The following is an 18,085-nucleotide window of genomic DNA, read 5'->3' on the forward strand; positions in this document are numbered from 1 at the left end:
GCTCTACTCATCCATGCACACCCTCGTCCATGCAAGAGACGACAATCATAGATGTGACGATGGCGCATCTATTTTGCTTCCCGGGCGTTTATTTTGCTGACGCTGCATCTCCACTGAACCATCTCTGCCTTTCCCAGTTGTTGCAGACTGGGGGTATTTTTGCTTTGTGTTGAAGAGAAAGCGAATAAACAGCTATTTCCCAAAAGAGCTCAAGAGACTCAACTATCTCTACCTGACGTCTTTGCGTACTCACTACATCTCGTCCTCAGACATTAGCAGTCTGACCTGGGTTGCTGCTTTAATGACGACCGAACAATCACACGCTGAAGTTGCCGCTGCTGTACCAGGATCAGCACACTTCTAGCGCCAGATTAGCGACGATCGATGACAGCATGCCGACCAGCCCCCCGGGCCAGGGCCAGGCCAGGAACGAACGAAGTTGTTTGCGCGCCGTCATGGATGGATGTCGCATTCAATCCCCAGGTCCGTGAGCACACTCCCGAGTTCTTCAAGGTGCGACGATACACTCACTCGTGAGGGCTTGGAACTGCGACCGCGCCCACGATGCCGAACCCCCGCGTCATCTACTGGTTCCGCACCGACCTGCGCCTGCACGACTCGCCCGCGCTGAAAGCCGCGCTGGAGTTGAGTCCAGAGTGTCTGTATCCGATATGGGTAAGCTACGCATTTCCCACCAAAGCAAAAAAAAAAGCAAAAAGAAGAAAAAATAATGGCTCTGCGTCGCGTTCCACTGACAACACACAAACACACAGACGTGGGACCCGCACTATGTGTATCGCGCGCGCGTCGGCCCCAACCGCTGGCAGTACCTGCTCGACTGCCAGGCAGATCTGAGCGCGTCCATCACCAAGCTGAACCCCAAGTCGAAGCTGTTTGTGGTGAGGGAGGCGCCGCAGACGCTGTTTCCCAAGCTGTTCAAGCAGTGGCGCATCACGCATCTGGTGTTTGAGAAGGATACGGATGCGTATGGGCGGGAGCGAGATGAGAGTGTCCTGAAGCTGGCGAAAGAGGCGGGTGTCGAGGTCGTGTTTAGGTATGGTCGCACGCTGTATGATCCGGATGAGCTGGTGAAGCAGAATCATGGGAAGCCGACTATGAGTATCTCGCAGGTGCAGGCGGCGGGGAAGAAGATTGGGAGCATTCCTAGGCCGATTCCTGCGCCGGCGAGTTTGCCGGATCCGGGGGATACTGGCTTGGGGTTCGAGCAGGAGGTACCGGAGAGGGCGCCGGATGTGAATGCGATTCAGAGAGATGGGGAGGAGGGGAGCTATGCACAGCTCGCTGGTCCGAAGGGCGATTTCGCGGTGCCGACTATGGAGGAGTTGGGGTTGAAGCCGGCGACGACGCAGCATAGGGGTGGCGAGACGAATGCGTTGAAGATGCTGGACGAGATTATCGCGAACGAGGACTACACGGCGACGTTTGAGAAACCGAAAACCGCACCCACGGCTTTCGAACCTCAAGCTACCACCCTTCTCTCTCCGCATATGCACTTTGGCTCCCTCAGCTGCCGCGAGTTCTACTGGCGCTGTCAAGACGTCGCCGATAAATACAAAGGCCAGGCATCGCAGCCACCAACCAGTCTTACCGGCCAGCTTCTCTTCCGCGACATGTACTTCGGCGCGCAGGCCTCGCTCGGGTACGCCTTCGGCCAGACGTACGGAAATTCACACTGCCGCTTCATTCCCTGGCACCTGCCGTCCAAAACAGATACAGCCTCGGGGTTGATCACCGGCGAGTACCTCGTCGACAACGCGCAGGCCGAAATATACTTCAAGCGCTGGCGCGAAGGCCGTACAGGGTTCCCCTGGATTGACGCGCTCATGCGTCAGCTCAAGTACGAAGGCTGGATACACCATCTCGGGCGGCACGCCGTGGCGTGTTTCCTCACGCGGGGTGGCTGCTACGTGGACTGGGAGCGGGGCGCGGAAGTCTTCGAGGAGTGGCTGATTGACCACGAAGCTGCGTGTAACATCGGCAACTGGCAGTGGCTGAGCTGCACGGCCTTCTACGCGCAGTTCTACCGCTGTTACTCTCCGATTGCGTTTCCCCAGAAGTGGGATAAGGAGGGGAATTTCGTGAGGAAGTTTGTGCCCGAGCTCGAGAAGTATCCGCAGAAGTATATCTATGAGCCCTGGAAGGCGCCGATTGCGGATCAGAAGAAATGGGGGTGCATCGTCAAGGGCGATGGAAGCGAGCAGGAAGCCGGTGGCAAGAAGGCGTATCCCAAGCCGATGTTTGACTTCCCCACGCAGAGGGAGGTGTGCCTCGAGGGCATGAAGAACGCATATCGCGTTGGATTGTACGGAAACAACCCAAAGGTTCTGGATGGCACATGGCGCAAGCTCTTCGACGACAAAGCAGAGGGGCCGACTGAAGGCAGCAAGGGCGCGCCTGGCGCGATGGTAGAGCGCGCGGATGACCATGGGCGTGAAGAGAACCATGTGCCAGAGCCTCCAAGCCCGAAGACGAGCAAGAAGGGAAAAGCGGACAGCAAGAAGTTGACGGGTAACGAAACGGAGATCAGCAACACAGGAAAGACGAGCAAGGCCGGGCATAAAATGGAGCCTAGTAGCACGAAGACCACCAAGGCGGGAAACAAGAGACAGGCCAGCCAGGGGACGCTGGACGGCATGGTGACGCGGAAGAAGAAGAAGGATAACAGCGACATTGCGGACCACACTTGATTCCGGACTTCTTCTAGACACCTAGTCCTGCCTCGCAGGGTCGAGCTCGATCTTGCCGCAAATCTCGTCAATCTCGGCCAGGATTTCTGGCGTCAGCTTGTCCAAAACCTTCAGCGCCTGGCAGTTCTCCACCACCTGCTCCGGTCGCGACGCGCCGGTGATCACAGCCGACACGTTCGGGTTCTTCAGACACCACGCCAGCGACAGCTGCGACTGAGTCACCCCGAGCTTATCCGCGATAGGCTGCCGGACGTTAGCTTTTGCAATAAGAAATCGACATGGGTGATGCATACCTTCAGCTTCTTCGCCTTGTCAATCGTCCGCGTCCAGTCGCTGTTCCCATACGAGTCGCGCATGCTGTTCACAAACTTGTCCTGGCCCTCTGCGAAGCGCGAGCCAGCTGGCGGCGCATCAGGGCTGTCGTTGTACTTGCCGCTCAGCAGGCCAAAGTTCAGGGGCGAGAAGGTAGTCAGCCCGATGCCGAAGCGGGTGTAGAGGCGCTGGAACTCGGCCTCGACCTTCCTGCGCGTGATGAGGTTGTACATGGGCTGCTCGACAATGGGCGCGATGAGCCCCAGCTGCTTGGCGATGCCGCACGCCTCTGCGATCTCGTCCGCAGACCACTCGGACGTGCCCCAGTACAGCGCCCAGCCTTTGCTCTCGATGACGTGGTTGAAGGCGCGCACCGTCTCCTCCATGGGCGTCAGCCGGTCCGGTCGGTGCGCGTAGACGACGTCGACGTACTCGAGATCGAGGCGCTTGAGCGACGCGCGCAGGCCCTCGACAATGTGCTTGCGGCTCAGCCCGTGGTTGTTGACCAGCACCTCGCCATTCGCCCCGCCCCAGTTCAGCTTCGTCGTGATGACAATGTCGTTGCGGTTCCAGCCGTTCTTCTTGATCGCCGCGCCCATGACGACTTCGGACTGTCCGCCCGCGTAGCTCTCCGCCGTGTCGAAGAAGTTGATGCCGCAGTCGTACGCCTGCTTCATGCAGGAGACGGTGAGTTCTGGCGTTGTCAGTATGCATGTTGGGAGGATGGTAGCATGCGTAGTTGCTTCTCCTACGCACCGTTCTCAACGTGCCCACCAAACGTCAACCACCCCCCCAATCCCAGCACCGAAACATGCAGTCCCGAGTTGCCCAGTCGTCGATACTGCATCCCCGTTTTCCGCGGCTCTTCCCACGCCATGTTTGCTATCGAGAACAGACAGCACGTAGTCGTCCGTAGTCGTCCGTAGTCGTTCAACAGATATCCCGCCGTCGTCGTCGTCTCAGAAGCAATCGAGCAGTTGAACAAGAAACGAATCCAACAAAGTCCAATCCAATCCAATCCAAACAAATACACACCCTCTCCCGCGCCGTAGAAAACCCAAACCAAACCAAACACAAGACTCCCCCCGACCCCACCCCACCTCCGTCACGTCGCGCCCCTGTCCCCGTCAAAAAAAAAACAAAAAAAAAACACTATCAACAAGACCCCTCCACAGCCCTAACCTAACCACACTACACTGTCCCCACCGACACGCCGAGGTCGACGCACGCGCACGCGCACCGTCGGACCCCGCCGGTAATGGGAGAACGTCCTTTCTGGGCTGGGTAGATAGGTACTGTCTTTGTCTGTCTGTCTGTGTGTATCGCACGGCTATGTAGTAGCTATCCATACCCACCAACCACCAACCACCAACCACCAACCACACGTATCGCATAAAGCCGCAAAGCAGCAAAGCAGCAAAGCGCATAACCCCCCTCCCAGCAGCGGAAAAGCGACGGGAAAAGAAAAAGACCATGCAAGACCACCGCGCACTCGCTACACCCCTGCTCGCGCAAACGGCTAGCGCAAACGGCTAGCGCGACGGCCGATGGTGCGATTCCGGGGTGCGATGACGATTCCCCACGTCCTGGGGGTGGTGGCGGTGGGATGGGGGCGGTTGTTCTTCGCTGGTGGTGGTGGTTGGCCCAGGTGGAGACTAGTGCGATGTGGACTAGTGGCTGGTAGAGCTCGTGCTGGGTGGACTAGGTAGGTGGAAGCGAGTGGAGCTAGTGGGGCGGTGCGGATGCTTGTTTGCGCCGTGGAGGTGTGAGATGGACGACGTGCGTGGGAGTGGAGTGGTGAGATTTCTCCATGAGGGTTTCAGGGGGACGGAGATGGGGATTAGGGTTGGGAGTAGGAGGATGGTATTGAGGGCGAGGGTGAGGTTGGGTGTGCTGTGCTGTGCTGTGCTGTGCAATACTACACTATCTGTGGTATGTACGGTGTATGAGACTATGAGATGATAGGCCATGTCCTCCATCCCCTCAAATGGCGAACCGAAAATCCAATCTCCGGTTCCCCTCCCTCTCTCTCGCGCCAACATCCGACTGATACAGCGCCTTCTCCTCGGCCGTCATCTCCCGCCACTTGGCCTCCTTCTTGCGATTCAAGCTAACCAGCATCTGGCGCTGCAGCAGCATAACAACAAGCGACAGCGCGCAGAAGGCGACGAGCACGCTGTTGCCCGTCTTGTAGTAGGGGCCGTCCCACTTGCGGTAGATTTGCGAGCTGATCAAACTTCCCACCTGCACGATTACGTTGTAGGTCGCGGCCGTGATGGCCCGCTTCTTCACGTCGAAGGTGTTTTCCGAGATCCACGAGGAGACGAGGGGGTGGAAGTAGGGGTAGCCGCTGACGAGGGTGATGAGTGTGAAGCGGCCCCATTCGCGGCCGCCGTCGGGGATGGTGAGGAGCGCGATGAGCAGGGGCAGGATCCAGAACTCGCCGAACATGATGTGCAGCGTGCGCTCGTTGAAGTAGTCGGAGCTGTATGCGAGAGCGAGCATGGTGATGATTTGCAGGACCGCGGACGGTATGGTCAGCATGTTGGAGTTGAAGGTGGAGAAGCCCAGGCGCTTGAGGGTGAGGGTCAGGTAGCCTTGAACGGGTGAGGCGGGGATGTAGGCGATGAGGCCGATGAAGTAGAGTCCCCACATGGCTGGGTCCTTCCACGCTTCCCAGATGTCGCGGAAGGTGGCGGGCTCCTTGATGGCCGTGAGGCCCTTGGCCGGGTCGTCGCGCAGGATGCGGTTCACCATGATGACCTCCTCGCGCTCCGTGTAGAAGCCGTTGCGCCAGAGCACGTTCTTGGTGTCGGTGGGCGAGCTGGGGAGGTACAGGAACGAGATGAACGCGATGACGCCCGTCAAGAGACCCTCGAGCAGGAACAGCCAGAACCAGCCCGGCTTCCCGCCAATGCCGCGCATCTCGAGTATCCCCGCCGCCAGCAGTGCCGAGATGACACGCGCGACGTTGAGCGTGGACCAGAAGACGGCGAGGCGCACCGCCAGCTCCTTGGACTTGTAGAAGTAGGTCGCAAACAGGATGACGCCGGGGATGAAGCCGCCTTCGCACGCTCCGATGAAGGCGCGGCCCAGGTAGAAGGACGTGCGGTCGTGCATCCACGCCTGAGCCCACGAGACAGTCGACCAGCCCATCATCATGGTGGGCAGCACCCACTTGAAGCCGAAACGCTTGGTGAGGAACTGGACGGGGAACTCGGCGACCAGGAAACAGACGAGCTGGATCGTCGTTCCGTTGTTGTAGTCGTCGGTGGTGAGGTGCAGGTCCTTGAGCAGGTTGTCCGCGAGCGCGTTGGACAGGTTGCCGCGGTCGAGCTGGGCGTGTTACCGACGTTTCTCTAGGCACCGTGGTGGGATATCATACCTGAAGACCGAACATCATGAGACACAGCCAGGGAAGCAGCTTGAGATCCGTCTTCCAAACCACACGGCGCTCCTCCTCGATCGTCCACGAAGCGGTAGGGTCGAAACGGTGCTTTCCTTCGTAGGACTCGTGAGGGGGGATCATGTCCGCGAGCTCCCCCCTACCCACCGACGTGGGCTGCTTGAGGGATCCAGCATCCTCGCTGATGCGCGACCGGACGGTCTCGATGTCGTTGCCCATCTTTCCTTTTCTTTCCCAGACTCGCTGATCACCTGAGCGTGACGATTGCCTTGTCGATGTCACTCGTGCTGCCGCTTCTACATATACCCAAGTCTAGCTTCGAGGCGTGCATGTCGCCATTCCCATGGATTCGCGCGCCATCACCCACTTGCTCAACAAGAGCAGCAGCGCCGGGAGCCGAGGCGTGTTTCCCGCTGTGCAGATAAGCGCTGCGACGGTGCCATTCCCCATCTCGCAAGGTTCTGCCGCGCGCTGGTTCTGCCACTCCCCATCTCGCAAGGTTCTGCCGCGCGCTGGTTCTGCCACTCCCCATCTCGCGAGGTTCTGCCGCGTGCTGGTTCCAGGGCCAGGGCACGGAACCGGCTAGTGCGACTCGTACCTGCACCCTGGTCGGCCCTACGAGCGGTGGTCGCTGGGTGCGTGTCTCGATTCGGGCGCATTAGCCGATGACGTGCTCGGGTGAGCGTGCGGAAGCGTGTGGCTGACAGGGAACCACGGGTTGGCTTCAGCAGCTTAAAATGTTCCAGCCGCCTGGTGCTGCTGGTGGTGGCTTCATCCGTCGGCTCCTTCCATGCGCTGGGCCTAGCTGTGTCTGCTGATTCGTCGTGTTTTCTTCCTTGTTTGGGCTTCTGCGAGCATTTGCATAGCGCCGTGTCAGCCGCAGTTTGGTTCTGTGCCCGTTCATCCCTTCTTCACCATGTCGTCGGTCAAGAGAGCGCGCACGGATGGCGGGGAGACGAGCGTGGTTGGGGGCCATGAAAGCGCGAGATCGAAGCTGTCGAAGCCGTTGGTCTACTCGGGCTCGCTCGACGGCTTCAAGCATCAGGACGCGACGCCGGTGATCGGCAGGGAGTTTGAAGGGCTTCAAGTGAAAGACCTGCTGAAACGGGGGGACGACATGATCCGAGACCTCGCCATCACGAGTAGGTTGCCGTTCCAGCACCTCGACTGCTTCGACGTCTGACCCTTGCAGTCTCGCAGCGCGGCGTCGTCTTCCTCCGCGACCAAGACGTGACGCCAAACGAGATGAAAGACTTGATGCTCCGTATCACGCAGCTCTCCGGCTGTCCCGACTCGTCCAGCCTGCACGTGCACCCGCTGACCGAAGAGGGCTCGGAGCTAGGCGACCAGATCTCCGTCATCAGCAGCGAGAAGCAGAAGAAGGGCGGCGGCCTCACGCACCAGCTGTCCGACGTCAGTCGCTTTGCCTCGGCCGGGTGGCACGCGGACATCTCGTTCGAGCCCGTGCCGTCCGACTACGCCATGCTGAAGATCCACACGCTGCCTGCGACGGGCGGCGATACGCTGTGGGCGTCTGGCTATGAGATCTACGATCGCCTGTCGCCGGCGATCCGCGCCTTGCTCGAGGGACTGACGGCCACGCACGATGCAAAGTTCTTCCTGGAAGAGGCCGAGAGACTGGGCAACCCGATTCGCAAGACCATCAGGGGCAACCCGCTGAACTTTGGCGAAGCGCTGACGGCCGTCCACCCTGTGATCCGCACAAATCGTGAGTTCCCGACACGCCCACCGGGACAGGCTTGGCTAACACGACGCAGCGGTGACGGGCTGGAAGTCCGTGTACGTGAACAAGGGCTTCACCAAGCGCATCAACGGCGTGACCCGCGACGAATCGGACGTGCTGCTGGGCTACCTGTTCAACCTGCTCACGCAGAACCACGATGCGCAGGTGCGGTTCAAGTGGCGGCGCAACGACCTCGCCATCTGGGACAACCGGAGCACGTGGCACTGCGCCACGTACGACTACAGCGATCCGCGAGCCGGCGACCGCGTGTGCAGTCTGGGCGAGGCCCCGTATCTGGATCGGGGGAGTCGGAGTCGCAGGGAGGATCTGGAGGCGAGAGAGACGGTAGAGGCGGGTCTTGCCATGGCGTAGAGACGAGTTTTGGAAGCAGAAGAGTAAGAGTAGACTTGCTGTAGTAACTAGAAACGAGTTTAGTGAAAAACTAAAAGTAGACCTATAGTATTAAAACAAATTCAGGTATAAAGACAGCAACTATAACAAGTTTAGTGAAAAACTAAAAGTAGACCTATAGTATTAAAACAAATTCAAGTATAAAGACAGCAACTATAACAAGTTTAGTGAAAAACTAAAAGTAGACCTATAGTATTAAAACAAATCCAAGTATAAAGACAGCAACTATAACAAGGTTTAGTATAAGATTTCAAATAGACTTGCTCTAGTATACATAAAGACGAGGTTTAGTATTAAAGTAATAAGAGTAGACTTACAGTAGTGTGGGTATTGAATAAGGTGTGGTGTAGAAGAGATGGTAAAGACAAGTCTTACTGTAGCATAGGCGTAGAGACGGGATGTTGATGTGATGAGACGTGAGACGGGTATCATTCGAGATTTGCTAGAAGAATTCGACACTTGGAGAATTCGAGACTTCAAGAAGAACTCGAGACTGGAGAAGGATTCGAGACTTGGAGAATTCGAGACTTCAAGAAGAATTCGAGACTTCAAGAAGAACTCGAGACTAGAGAAGAACTCGAGACTTTGAGAATTCGAGACTGGAGAAGAACTCGAGACTTTGAGAATTCGAGACTTGAAGAAGAAAAGTCAAGGAAATCACACCGCAGCGATTCGTCCGGCGCCAACGACGGTCCAAAACGCCTCCTCTCTCTTCTCTCGCTCGCCCTTGTGGCCTCTCTCTTCGGCCAACCCTCTCTCTTCGGCGTGCACATCCGCTTCGAACTCGAGTCGGACAAAGATGGGAATCTCGACCACGTCGTCGTCCTCTTCCAGCTCGGCGTCCGGGCCCGTGTCTGCGGCGCTGGTGCTCTGGCTGCGCGCAAGGGGGAGAGCGTCGGAGACAGAGGGTAGAAAGCCGGGGATGACCTCGATGACGACGCTGGTCCAGTTGCGGCCGCGGTCGTACGGCTTGCCAGGCTCCATCTGGCCGTCAGCGTCGACGACCGTGCCTTTGTTCACGGGGGCGGACGAGGAGGAGAGGGCGTCGTCCCAGACGTCTGTGTTGGCGCCCACGTCGAATTGCGGACAGAGGATGGTGACTTTGGAGTGGACTCTGCCGGGCGTGATGCTGGGGGTGGCGAGGGTGACGCGGACGGGGTCGAAGAGGGGGTTGCTGAGGTGGATGATGAAGTTGGTCGGTATGCCCTGTCGGAGGTTGGCGTAGTTGAACGGGGGCGGGTGGGAGGCGGTTGGGCCGGAGGGTAGAGGAAGTGGCAGCTGGGAGGTAGGGGAGGGGAGTGCGCGGATGCTGATGCGGGGGATGTGGTTGAGGGCGAGGAGCTTGATCTTGTAGCGTGTTGACGTGATCTTGGACTCGGGCTTGGAGAGGATGTGGCGGCAGGAGCGACAGCGCTTGGAGCGTTTTGTGCAGAGGAGGGTGGGGACGGGGCGGAGCTCGTGGTCGAAGTGCAGGCGGGGGTCCATCTGGGCGAGCTTCTGGGCGGGCGACAAGGTGGCCGGCCAGCCGTGGGTCTTGAGTCGGTCAATGGCAGCCGTGTCGGCGGCGGGGTCGTGCAGGGAGAGGCCCTCGAGGGCCACGGCGGCCTCGCGCATGGGGGGAGGCTTCTCGCGCTTCTTGCTCTTGGCGGTGGTGGAGTAGAGGGTCATGATGCGAGAGTAGGTCGAGGGCGAGGAGAAGGTCATGTCGTGTGCGGCGAAGGGGTTCGAGGGTGTGTGGGCCTCGATCTGGGTCCTGTAGAAGGCGCTGAGGCTGGCGAACCGGTCGTCTCGGGTCGGGGTGTCGGCGGCGGTGGTGGCGGTGGTGGTGCCAGGCGTGGGCGCATCGTCGGTGGTGGTGCCAGGCGTGGGCGCATCGTCGGTCGGGGGGCGCGACAGGCGCGACAGGCGCGACAGGCGCTGCTCGTCCAGCTCCTTCAGGCGTGCGTCGCGGTCCTTGTCGCGGTCCTTGTGCGCGGGCAGGGGTCTGCCGCCATTGGCGATGCGCGACAGCTGGGCGTGGATGCCCGTGTGCTTGTCCAACTCGATGCCCGTCTCGGCGGTGGACCAGTGGCAGTGCGGGCAGGCCAGGATGTAGGGCCCGCCCGTGGGCGAGGGCGGATCGGGAGTGTCGAGCGAGTGGACGGCCAGGGGCGCGGTGCAGACGGGGCAGTGGAAGCAGTTGCGCGTGCAGCGGTTGCCGTCGCTCTTGACGACCGAGCTGGGCACCTCGAACAGGCAGCTCGGGCAGTACCAGCTCAGGGTGTCCTCGAGGATGCAGCGCGGACAGCGCAGCTGCTGGCAGTCCTCGCAGTACAGCAGCTGCTCGAGCGGGTACAGGGCGTAGGCGGCGCGCGGGCTGCGGGGGTCAAACGGCCGCGCTTCGTCGTCGTCGGAGTCGGAGTCGCCGTCCTTGGCCGCGGGCTTGCTGTCGAAGCAGTCGCAGGCGTAGTACGTGTACGGGAAGGGCTGGGTCATGCCGGGCGCGGACGAGGGCTCTTGATTGTCTTGGTCACGAGTGTCTTGTCTTGGTCATTGTCTTGGTCATTGTCTTGGTCATTGTCTTGGTCATTGTCTTGGTCATTGTCTTGGTCATTGTCTTGGTCACGAGTGTCTTGTGCGTCTTGGCCGTTGTCCCTCCCCGGCCACTCGCCGTGCTGGCCTCGCCGCGGGGGTGTCGGTGATCGGTCGAGGAGCTCGGCCCAATCTCGGGTGAGCCTAGCGCCAAGCACAAGTCTTGACGACTTGATCTTGATCTTGATGTCTTGATCTTGACCCCCCTGCCTCTGCGCCGTCAACATGAACACGCTCTCGGTCCGCGCCTTCATCCCGCCCCTGACGCGACGAGCCCTGACGCGACGAGCCCTGACGCGACGAGCCCTGACGCGACGAGCCCTGACCCTCCCCACCCTCCGCTGCTATGCCGTCCAGGCACCGGGCCCGCCCACCGTCGACATCTTCAGCACCCACCACAAGTGGGCGCAGAAGGAACGTGCCGCCGCAGACAAGGAAGCAAGCCGCAGCGTCGACTACCTGAGGGATGAGGTCGCTTCACGGCTGTGTGAACGCGTCCTGGTACGCCTCCCACCCTCCCTGCCAACCCTCGTGCTAAACCAGCCCAGGACATCAAACGCCACTTCCCACACGTCCTGGACCTGGGCGCAAACGCCTGCAATCTCGCCCGCGCACTCACCCTGCCCTCCCCAGACGAGCCGGACAAGGGCCCGCGCTCGAACCGTGTTGGCAAGCTCACCGCCGCCGACTCTTCCGCCACGCTCCTGTACCGCGACGCCGACCTGCCCTTCAACCACGAGATGGAAATCCTCAGGCACGTCCTGCCCACCTCGGAGCTGCTCCCCTTCGAGCCAAACACGTTCGACGCCGTCTTCAGCAGCCTGAGCTTGCACTGGATCAACGACCTCCCCTCCGTCCTGGCCCAGGTCAACAACGTCCTCAAGCCCGACAGCCCCTTCCTCTCCGTCATGATGGGCGGCGACACCTTGTACGAACTGCGCACCTCGCTGCAGCTGGCAGAGCAGGACCGACGTGGCGGTGTCGCTACCCACACCTCGCCCCTGGCAGACGTAAAGGACGTCGGCGGTCTGCTGCAGAAAGCAGGCTTCAACCTCCTCACAGTAGACGTCGACGACATTGTCGTCGACTACCCAGACACCTTTGCCCTCATGAAGGACCTGCAGGCCATGGGCGAGTCCAACGCAGTCCTGGCCCGCGAAAAGGGCGCCATACGCAGAGACGTCCTCCTGGCCGCGGACGCCATCTACAGAGAGCTGCACGGCAACGAGGACGGCACGCTTCCGGCCACCTTCCGTCTGATCTACATGATCGGCTGGAAGCACAGCCCTGATCAGGCCAAGCCTCTCGAGCGCGGCACCGGCATGTTCAGCATCAAGGACTACTTGGAGAAGAACGGCGAGGGCGGCGAGGGCGGCGAGGGCGACAAGGGCGGCGAGGGCGGCGAAGGAAAGCGCTAGATAATCAACGCACGAAAATGAATTCCACCCTCCTACCGACCCGACCCTCCGTCACCATCAGTGCCAGCCTGCTGAGCATGGCTTGCATGTACAGCTCGGGCACGCACCCGTCACCACTTAGCTCACCATCTTCACAAAACACACCCATCCACGACACGACAAGAAAACCATGTTTGCATCCCTCCCCGTCGAGATGCAGCGAGCAGAAAGTGCGCAAAACTCCACAAGCCTGATGGAGAACGACATTCGCAAGCCGTATCCTGGCTGTCTGCAAGAAGACCAGGAGGCGTTGAAGGAGCTTCCTGAAGCGCGGAGTCAGCGGTGATGGAAACGCGGAGTTTGTTGTCGTTTTGCTTGTACATGACCCTTTCACCACCCCCTTCTTCCGTTCCAGATATCACCATGAAGGCGCTTGACATACACACCACTGACATGTCTCCGCTGCTGCAATGATTCCAGCTTCCGCACCGCCCAATCCGAACCTCATCGAACCCCGTCTCCGCACGCCAACCCTCCCAACCCTTGCCAGCACACGCCATCCTCGTCCCCTCTATCCACTCTCCATCCACGTACCACCAAACTCCCTCCTCAGCCGCCCCAACGCCCGCTCCAGCACCCAAAGATCCACCGCGTGTCCCTGGCGCACAATCCCGAAACACAGCGCCTGGCTGCCGCTGGGGAACGACGCGAGGTGTGTGAATGCGTAGTCGAGCGCACGCATCGTTGTCGACGGAGGGAGGGAGAGGGCCGTGCAGAGCGAGTGCAGGGCCCGGTGCGCGAGCGCGCTGGCCCCCGAGCGTGCAGGTGCGAGCTGCATCTGGTTGCACCTGTGTGCCTGGTGGGCTGTTGAGTTTGTGGTCGGGTCGTGTTGATGTTTTGATGGCTGCTGTCGTGTATGCTGTGGTGTGTGCTGTGGTGAGGGTTTGGAGAGCGAGGTGAATGGAAGTAAACTATAAACTTCAGTTAAGGATAAGAGAGCGAGGTAAATGGAAGTAAACTATAAACTTCAGTCAAGGATAAGAGAGCGAGGTGAATAGAAGTAAACTATGAACTTCAGTCAAGGATGAGAGAGCGAGGTGAATAGAAGTAAACTAATGTGAACTTGAGTGGAGAGCGAGGTAGAGTGAGGTAGAGTGAGGTAGAGTGAGGCGAATGGAAGTAAACTAAAGTGAACTTCAGTCAAGGATAAGAGAGCGAGTACTTCGTTCCACAGCCTATATCTACTCTTTTCATAACCAAGTTACAGAAATAGATAAGCTTGTGTTGGTATTACTGCATCTATGCTCGTTCAACAGCAGTGTGCCTCCCTCGTACAGGGAAAAGAACCCAGCGCCTGAAAATCAGACAACACGCTGCTATTGTATCCGCGTGACACCTCTCACCCAAGCCACAGCGATGTTCAGAAAGTGTCCATCCAGTGTTTCCAAAGGCTTGCCGAGCTCACCAAAGCATGTGACTTTCTCGACTTGTGGACTTCGGACCGCGCGAGCAAAACAGACATGATGGTTTCCAACGACGCCGCTGCTCCTCTGCTCTCGGAGAGAGGCTACGCTATCCGAAGCCAGTTCCATCCTCTCCACCCTCTCCCTTTCACCTCAGACATATATACACTGCCGCCACCATGACGGGAAACACTTTCACTCCCACCGACTGGCGCAGCACATGCAGTAGATGCTCAGTGAGTGATATGCCTCGATATACATCTCTTCCCAGCGAGCCTTCTATTCGTTCGTCCACCCATTCATCCATCCATCCATCCATCCACTCAAAATCACATCTCGCTTCGCCTTGCACATGCCAGACACAGACATCCCCCCAGGCACCAACGGCCCCTGGCACGCTCTCGACGCCGACTACCCGGCCGGCATGATCTGGGAAGGCACAATGTTCGCGCCCGGCCGAGACGAGGCTGTCTGGGGACGGCAAGATGCGCTGGAAGTCGTTGGACGTGAGTTTCCCCCATCTCTTTCTCCACCCGCAGTTTTTCTTCCTGTTTTTTCTCTTCTTCGTTTTTGCGTTGTTCTTTGGACTTGGAGACTCTTTGTTTCCATCCGACTATCCATACATTCACTCACTCACTGATTGACTGACTGACTGAATGACTGAATGACTGACTGACTCGACACAGCACCAGGCCCTCTAGACGACGAAACCGCACCAGACTACACCTGGCGCGTGACCAACTCCGGACGGCGTGTGTACACGGGCGAGGCGCGGGTTAGGAGTAAGCGGCCGGGTGCGCAGCAGATGGCGTACCAGACGGGGTTCTGGGCGCGGTGGGACCGGGGGGAGCGGTGGGTTGCGAGGGGTGGTGAGGTTGCGGGGGAGCGGTTTCCCGACGGGCTGCCTATTCGCTCGGGGGGTGGAGAGGGGCAAGTGTTGGGGAGGGAGGGAAGCGCGCCTACACCAGTGCCTGCAGAGATGCGGATCGTGTCGATGCGTGAGCACAACCGGGGAGGATTTGGAGATTTGGCTCGGCACCCACAAGTCCCCGTACCAAGCACCGCTATCGCCGTCGACGCACATGTAGACGGCGAGTACGAAATAGATACAGACTTCCCCACCACCATCACACCCACCCCACACCCCCCCGCCGTCATCGCAGCGCAGAACGATCTCGTCTCAGACAGCACACCGCCCAAGACGTCACCGCCCCGCGTCATCACCACCTGGGACGACGACAACCTGCTGAGCCTCTGGAAGTGGAAGGTGATTCGCAAGAAAGGGTTCGAGCCGATGCTGGCGCACTTTGAGGGGCAGACGGTGCAGTCGCTGCGGCAGGCGTGGACGACGCATAGAGTGCGGTGCGGGGAGTTGGGGAGGGCGTGGAGGGGGGCGGGGAGTGGGTCGTAGACGGGGATGAGGGAGGAAGTGGACTGGAGAGGGAGAGAGAGAGATCCTGGGGTTGATGTAGTGGTGCAATTATTATGTAAGAGTCTTGGTAGTCTCCACATGGCTGTGTCGTGGCCCTGGAGACTGTGCTCTTGCAAAGTTGACGTCCTCCAGTCTACTCGTTACCCTTCAGCTTCGCCGTTCCGTCAGCAGCGACGTTGATTCCGCTCTTGCCGCCGACGCTCGTCGACCCATCGGTTCCCTTTGTGATTCCCAGATCGCCGCCGAGGTTCTGCGCACCCCCGTCCTTGCCCAGCGTGATGCCTGCTTCTTCCGAGAACTGCTCTGCTTCCTGGGTTGCTTTTACGCCATCTGCGTTTTCGCCTCCCGCAGCGGGCTTCTCGCCTTTGGGCTTCTCGCCTTTGGGCTTCTCGCCTTTCGCGGTGGCAGCTTCGGCTTCGGCTTCGGCGCGTGCGGCGTCGCCTTCTGCGCGGCCGGGCTGCGACTCTGTACCTGCGCCGCCTGATGAGGCGGGCTTCGGTGCGGGTGTTTCCTCCGCCGCCGCGGGTTTGTCGCCAGTGGGCTCTTTTGCTGCAGCACCTTCTTCGGCAGCCTTGGGCGCGGCGCTCTCCTCACCGGCAGCAGGCTCCTTACCGGGAGCAGGTTCCTTACCAGCAGCAGGTTCCTTACTGGCAGCAGGCTCCTTACCGGCAGCAGGTTCCTTACCGGCAGCAGGTTCCTTACCGGTAGCAGGTTCCTTCGCAGCTCCTTCGCCCGCAGGGGCTGGCTCTGAATCCTTGGGTGCAGGACTCTCTTTCGCAGCCGCAGGCTCAGCAGTCATCGTTCCATTGCCTGCAGCTCCAGCTCCGCCCTTTTTCGGCTCGCGAGCACCGGCGGTCATGGTACCGTTCCCTGCTGCACCGCCCTCGGCGGGCTTCCCTCCAGCAGCGGCTGCGCCATCCTTTCCGCCTTTGCCGCCTTTGCCGCCGAGCTTGAGTCCGCCGCCGCTGATGCCACCGTCAGGGCCACCCAAAGTGAGGCCGCCGATTTCGAGTTGGCGGCGGACAGGGGTGGAGTGGTACGTCTTGGAGATTGCATTCTGAGCAACAACGTTAGCGATGATGATCTCAGATATCAAGTGTCATGGCACGTACGACTGAGCTGCGCAAAGGAATCGAGAGCGCTTCAACGCCGGAAAGAGCGAGGAAGGCGACAGCCAAGTTATTAGTGAACTTCATCCTGAACAGTAGGCGAGTCCGAATTAGAGCCAAGAACGGAGGTGAGCAGCTGACCAGCAGACAAGCAACAGACACAAGCAAAGACAAGAAAGCCCAAGGAGAATAGAGTTCGTCTTGACCATTGATCGTTACCAGTCCGTCCTTTTGAGGGACGTCGTCCCCGCCCCACGCACGTCGTAAGTCGTCTTGGCGCAGGTATAGAAACGCATGCGGAACGATTGCAGAACGTCTTGGCTTGCTTGGCTCCGCTGGAAGGAAAGATCAAACGAGTGTTCGCGGTGATTGCCGAATCCGATGATGCGGTGCGAGTCGCGGCAGAGTCACAGGTGGGATCCTTGCTGTTTCAGAGACACCAAGGTCTGGAGCAACCCAGGGAACGGAGAAGCTGACTCCCAGCATCGAGTTTCTGGTCGAGTAGAAGTAGTCGTAGCCTCATTAGCTGACTGCGAAGAACACAAGGAGGGTACACTTCCAGATCGCCGGAGTTTTGCGTGTTGCCTCAGGCTTCAATCGGCAAAGTGCTCTTCAACATGACGCGCAACTGCAGCCTCATCGCCTTCGAACTTGTAGCATACCGGGCAGACCGCACTCTCTTCTGGTAGAAGTGGTGGAGATGGTAGTACAGCTTTGCTCTGCTCATGCCTCTTATCCGCCTCTTCCAAGGCTGCGAACAGCCCTTGGTCTTGGTTCGAAGTCCGATTTTCGTAAAGATAGTCGTCGTCTTCTCTGATATCTCTTTCCATTCTCCCGCCCCTCCTGCCTCCTCTCCCTGCGCTTGCGGCCCCTTCACCGTTTCGACCCAGATTTGCGTCAGGCCCGCCAACGACGGCTTCACCCTGCTGACCCTCGGCTTCAGAAACGAGGCCTTGTACCCTACCGACCCTGCCATCACGAAGCCGAACTTTGACTCCACGAGGATGGTCTCCGCGTGTCAGCAGGTCTGCAACTATGCCTTTGACTTGGTGACCGGATTGTTGGTCTTCCTTGAGAACAATCGAGACGCCGCCTCCAGGGTGGATTGCTCGTATTGGAGGAACAGATGTGTACGCTGGCCGCGGTCTTGTTGGGCGGGGTGAGCTGTCATTCGTGTTTCCTCCCCTCCCGCCTCGTCCCCCTCCGCGCTGGGTCGAGCGATTTGGTCGCCCTCGTCCTCGCTGCATGCTATGCTTGCTCTCTACCAAAGAAACGGACGGTAAGACCGTGTTGATTGTTCAGATGAGGGAAGATTTCCTCGCTCTTTCAGCGGATCTAAGATCGATCGACGTATCCGTTTAAACTGTGCTAGCCCGAGAACAATGAAATGCCAACGTAGCGTGAGAAGTTTTTTGTATGCTGAACGAAGCTCAGTGTAATTAACGTATGGTGGAATGACAATATAAGAAACGAAACATGCGAACCGAAAGAACATGCACGCCTTGGCCAGTGCGTAATTACGTCATCGGCCA

General features: G+C 59.1%; 10 protein-coding genes across 10 annotated transcripts, besides 14 other annotated features; 4 read left to right on the top strand and 6 right to left on the bottom strand.

Annotated features, from left to right (window-relative positions):
• Window positions 1-564: 564 nt before the first annotated feature.
• Window positions 565-2,708, top strand: EKO05_0003387 (uncharacterized protein; the record flags this gene model as incomplete). The annotated part of the gene is made up of 2 exons (XM_038938434.1): window positions 565-675; window positions 774-2,708. 2 exons carry the CDS (start codon window positions 565-567, stop codon window positions 2,706-2,708), a joined length of 2,046 nt encoding a protein of 681 aa, XP_038800879.1.
• A 21-nt stretch (window positions 2,709-2,729) lies between these two features.
• On the bottom strand, window positions 2,730-3,897 carry EKO05_0003388 (uncharacterized protein; the record flags this gene model as incomplete). The annotated part of the gene is made up of 3 exons (XM_038938493.1): window positions 2,730-2,951; window positions 3,002-3,714; window positions 3,777-3,897. 3 exons carry the CDS (start codon window positions 3,895-3,897, stop codon window positions 2,730-2,732), a joined length of 1,056 nt encoding a protein of 351 aa, XP_038800878.1.
• A 24-nt stretch (window positions 3,898-3,921) lies between these two features.
• Window positions 3,922-3,979: a tandem repeat.
• Window positions 3,980-4,011: 32 nt separating this feature from the next.
• Window positions 4,012-4,052: a tandem repeat.
• A 97-nt stretch (window positions 4,053-4,149) lies between these two features.
• Window positions 4,150-4,170: a tandem repeat.
• A 145-nt stretch (window positions 4,171-4,315) lies between these two features.
• Window positions 4,316-4,341: a tandem repeat.
• Window positions 4,342-4,371: 30 nt separating this feature from the next.
• Window positions 4,372-4,403: a tandem repeat.
• A 506-nt stretch (window positions 4,404-4,909) lies between these two features.
• Window positions 4,910-4,934: a tandem repeat.
• A 69-nt stretch (window positions 4,935-5,003) lies between these two features.
• Window positions 5,004-6,645, bottom strand: EKO05_0003389 (uncharacterized protein; the record flags this gene model as incomplete). Its single annotated transcript, XM_038938320.1, has 2 exons — window positions 5,004-6,356; window positions 6,406-6,645. The coding sequence occupies 2 exons, from the start codon at window positions 6,643-6,645 to the stop codon at window positions 5,004-5,006; spliced, it is 1,593 nt and encodes a 530-aa protein (XP_038800877.1).
• A 697-nt stretch (window positions 6,646-7,342) lies between these two features.
• On the top strand, window positions 7,343-8,542 carry EKO05_0003390 (uncharacterized protein; the record flags this gene model as incomplete). Its single annotated transcript, XM_038938449.1, has 3 exons — window positions 7,343-7,568; window positions 7,619-8,155; window positions 8,205-8,542. The coding sequence occupies 3 exons, from the start codon at window positions 7,343-7,345 to the stop codon at window positions 8,540-8,542; spliced, it is 1,101 nt and encodes a 366-aa protein (XP_038800876.1).
• A 696-nt stretch (window positions 8,543-9,238) lies between these two features.
• Window positions 9,239-11,056, bottom strand: EKO05_0003391 (uncharacterized protein; the record flags this gene model as incomplete). The annotated part of the gene is made up of 1 exon (XM_038945378.1): window positions 9,239-11,056. One exon carries the CDS (start codon window positions 11,054-11,056, stop codon window positions 9,239-9,241), a length of 1,818 nt encoding a protein of 605 aa, XP_038800875.1.
• Window positions 10,373-10,409: a tandem repeat.
• Window positions 10,962-10,990: a tandem repeat.
• Window positions 11,057-11,377: 321 nt separating the features above from the next.
• EKO05_0003392 (uncharacterized protein) lies at window positions 11,378-12,570 on the top strand (the record flags this gene model as incomplete). Its single annotated transcript, XM_038938657.1, has 2 exons — window positions 11,378-11,653; window positions 11,701-12,570. 2 exons carry the CDS (start codon window positions 11,378-11,380, stop codon window positions 12,568-12,570), a joined length of 1,146 nt encoding a protein of 381 aa, XP_038800874.1.
• Window positions 12,507-12,557: a tandem repeat.
• Window positions 12,571-12,701: 131 nt separating the features above from the next.
• Window positions 12,702-13,109, bottom strand: EKO05_0003393 (uncharacterized protein; the record flags this gene model as incomplete). Its single annotated transcript, XM_059636152.1, has 1 exon — window positions 12,702-13,109. The coding sequence occupies one exon, from the start codon at window positions 13,107-13,109 to the stop codon at window positions 12,702-12,704; it is 408 nt and encodes a 135-aa protein (XP_059492135.1).
• A 564-nt stretch (window positions 13,110-13,673) lies between these two features.
• Window positions 13,674-13,718: a tandem repeat.
• Window positions 13,719-14,279: 561 nt separating this feature from the next.
• Window positions 14,280-14,334: a tandem repeat.
• Window positions 14,335-14,364: 30 nt separating this feature from the next.
• On the top strand, window positions 14,365-15,423 carry EKO05_0003394 (uncharacterized protein; the record flags this gene model as incomplete). Its single annotated transcript, XM_038938556.1, has 2 exons — window positions 14,365-14,518; window positions 14,699-15,423. 2 exons carry the CDS (start codon window positions 14,365-14,367, stop codon window positions 15,421-15,423), a joined length of 879 nt encoding a protein of 292 aa, XP_038800873.1.
• Window positions 14,648-14,690: a tandem repeat.
• Window positions 15,424-15,577: 154 nt separating the features above from the next.
• Window positions 15,578-16,640, bottom strand: EKO05_0003395 (uncharacterized protein; the record flags this gene model as incomplete). The annotated part of the gene is made up of 2 exons (XM_038938654.1): window positions 15,578-16,501; window positions 16,557-16,640. 2 exons carry the CDS (start codon window positions 16,638-16,640, stop codon window positions 15,578-15,580), a joined length of 1,008 nt encoding a protein of 335 aa, XP_038800872.1.
• Window positions 15,781-15,844: a tandem repeat.
• Window positions 15,852-15,892: a tandem repeat.
• A 506-nt stretch (window positions 16,641-17,146) lies between the features above and the next one.
• Window positions 17,147-17,800, bottom strand: EKO05_0003396 (uncharacterized protein; the record flags this gene model as incomplete). Its single annotated transcript, XM_038945377.1, has 1 exon — window positions 17,147-17,800. The coding sequence occupies one exon, from the start codon at window positions 17,798-17,800 to the stop codon at window positions 17,147-17,149; it is 654 nt and encodes a 217-aa protein (XP_038800871.1).
• Window positions 17,801-18,085: the final 285 nt, after the last annotated feature.

This window comes from Ascochyta rabiei, chromosome 5 (genome assembly GCF_004011695.2).
Source record: "Ascochyta rabiei chromosome 5, complete sequence".
NCBI lineage: Eukaryota > Fungi > Ascomycota > Dothideomycetes > Pleosporales > Didymellaceae > Ascochyta > Ascochyta rabiei.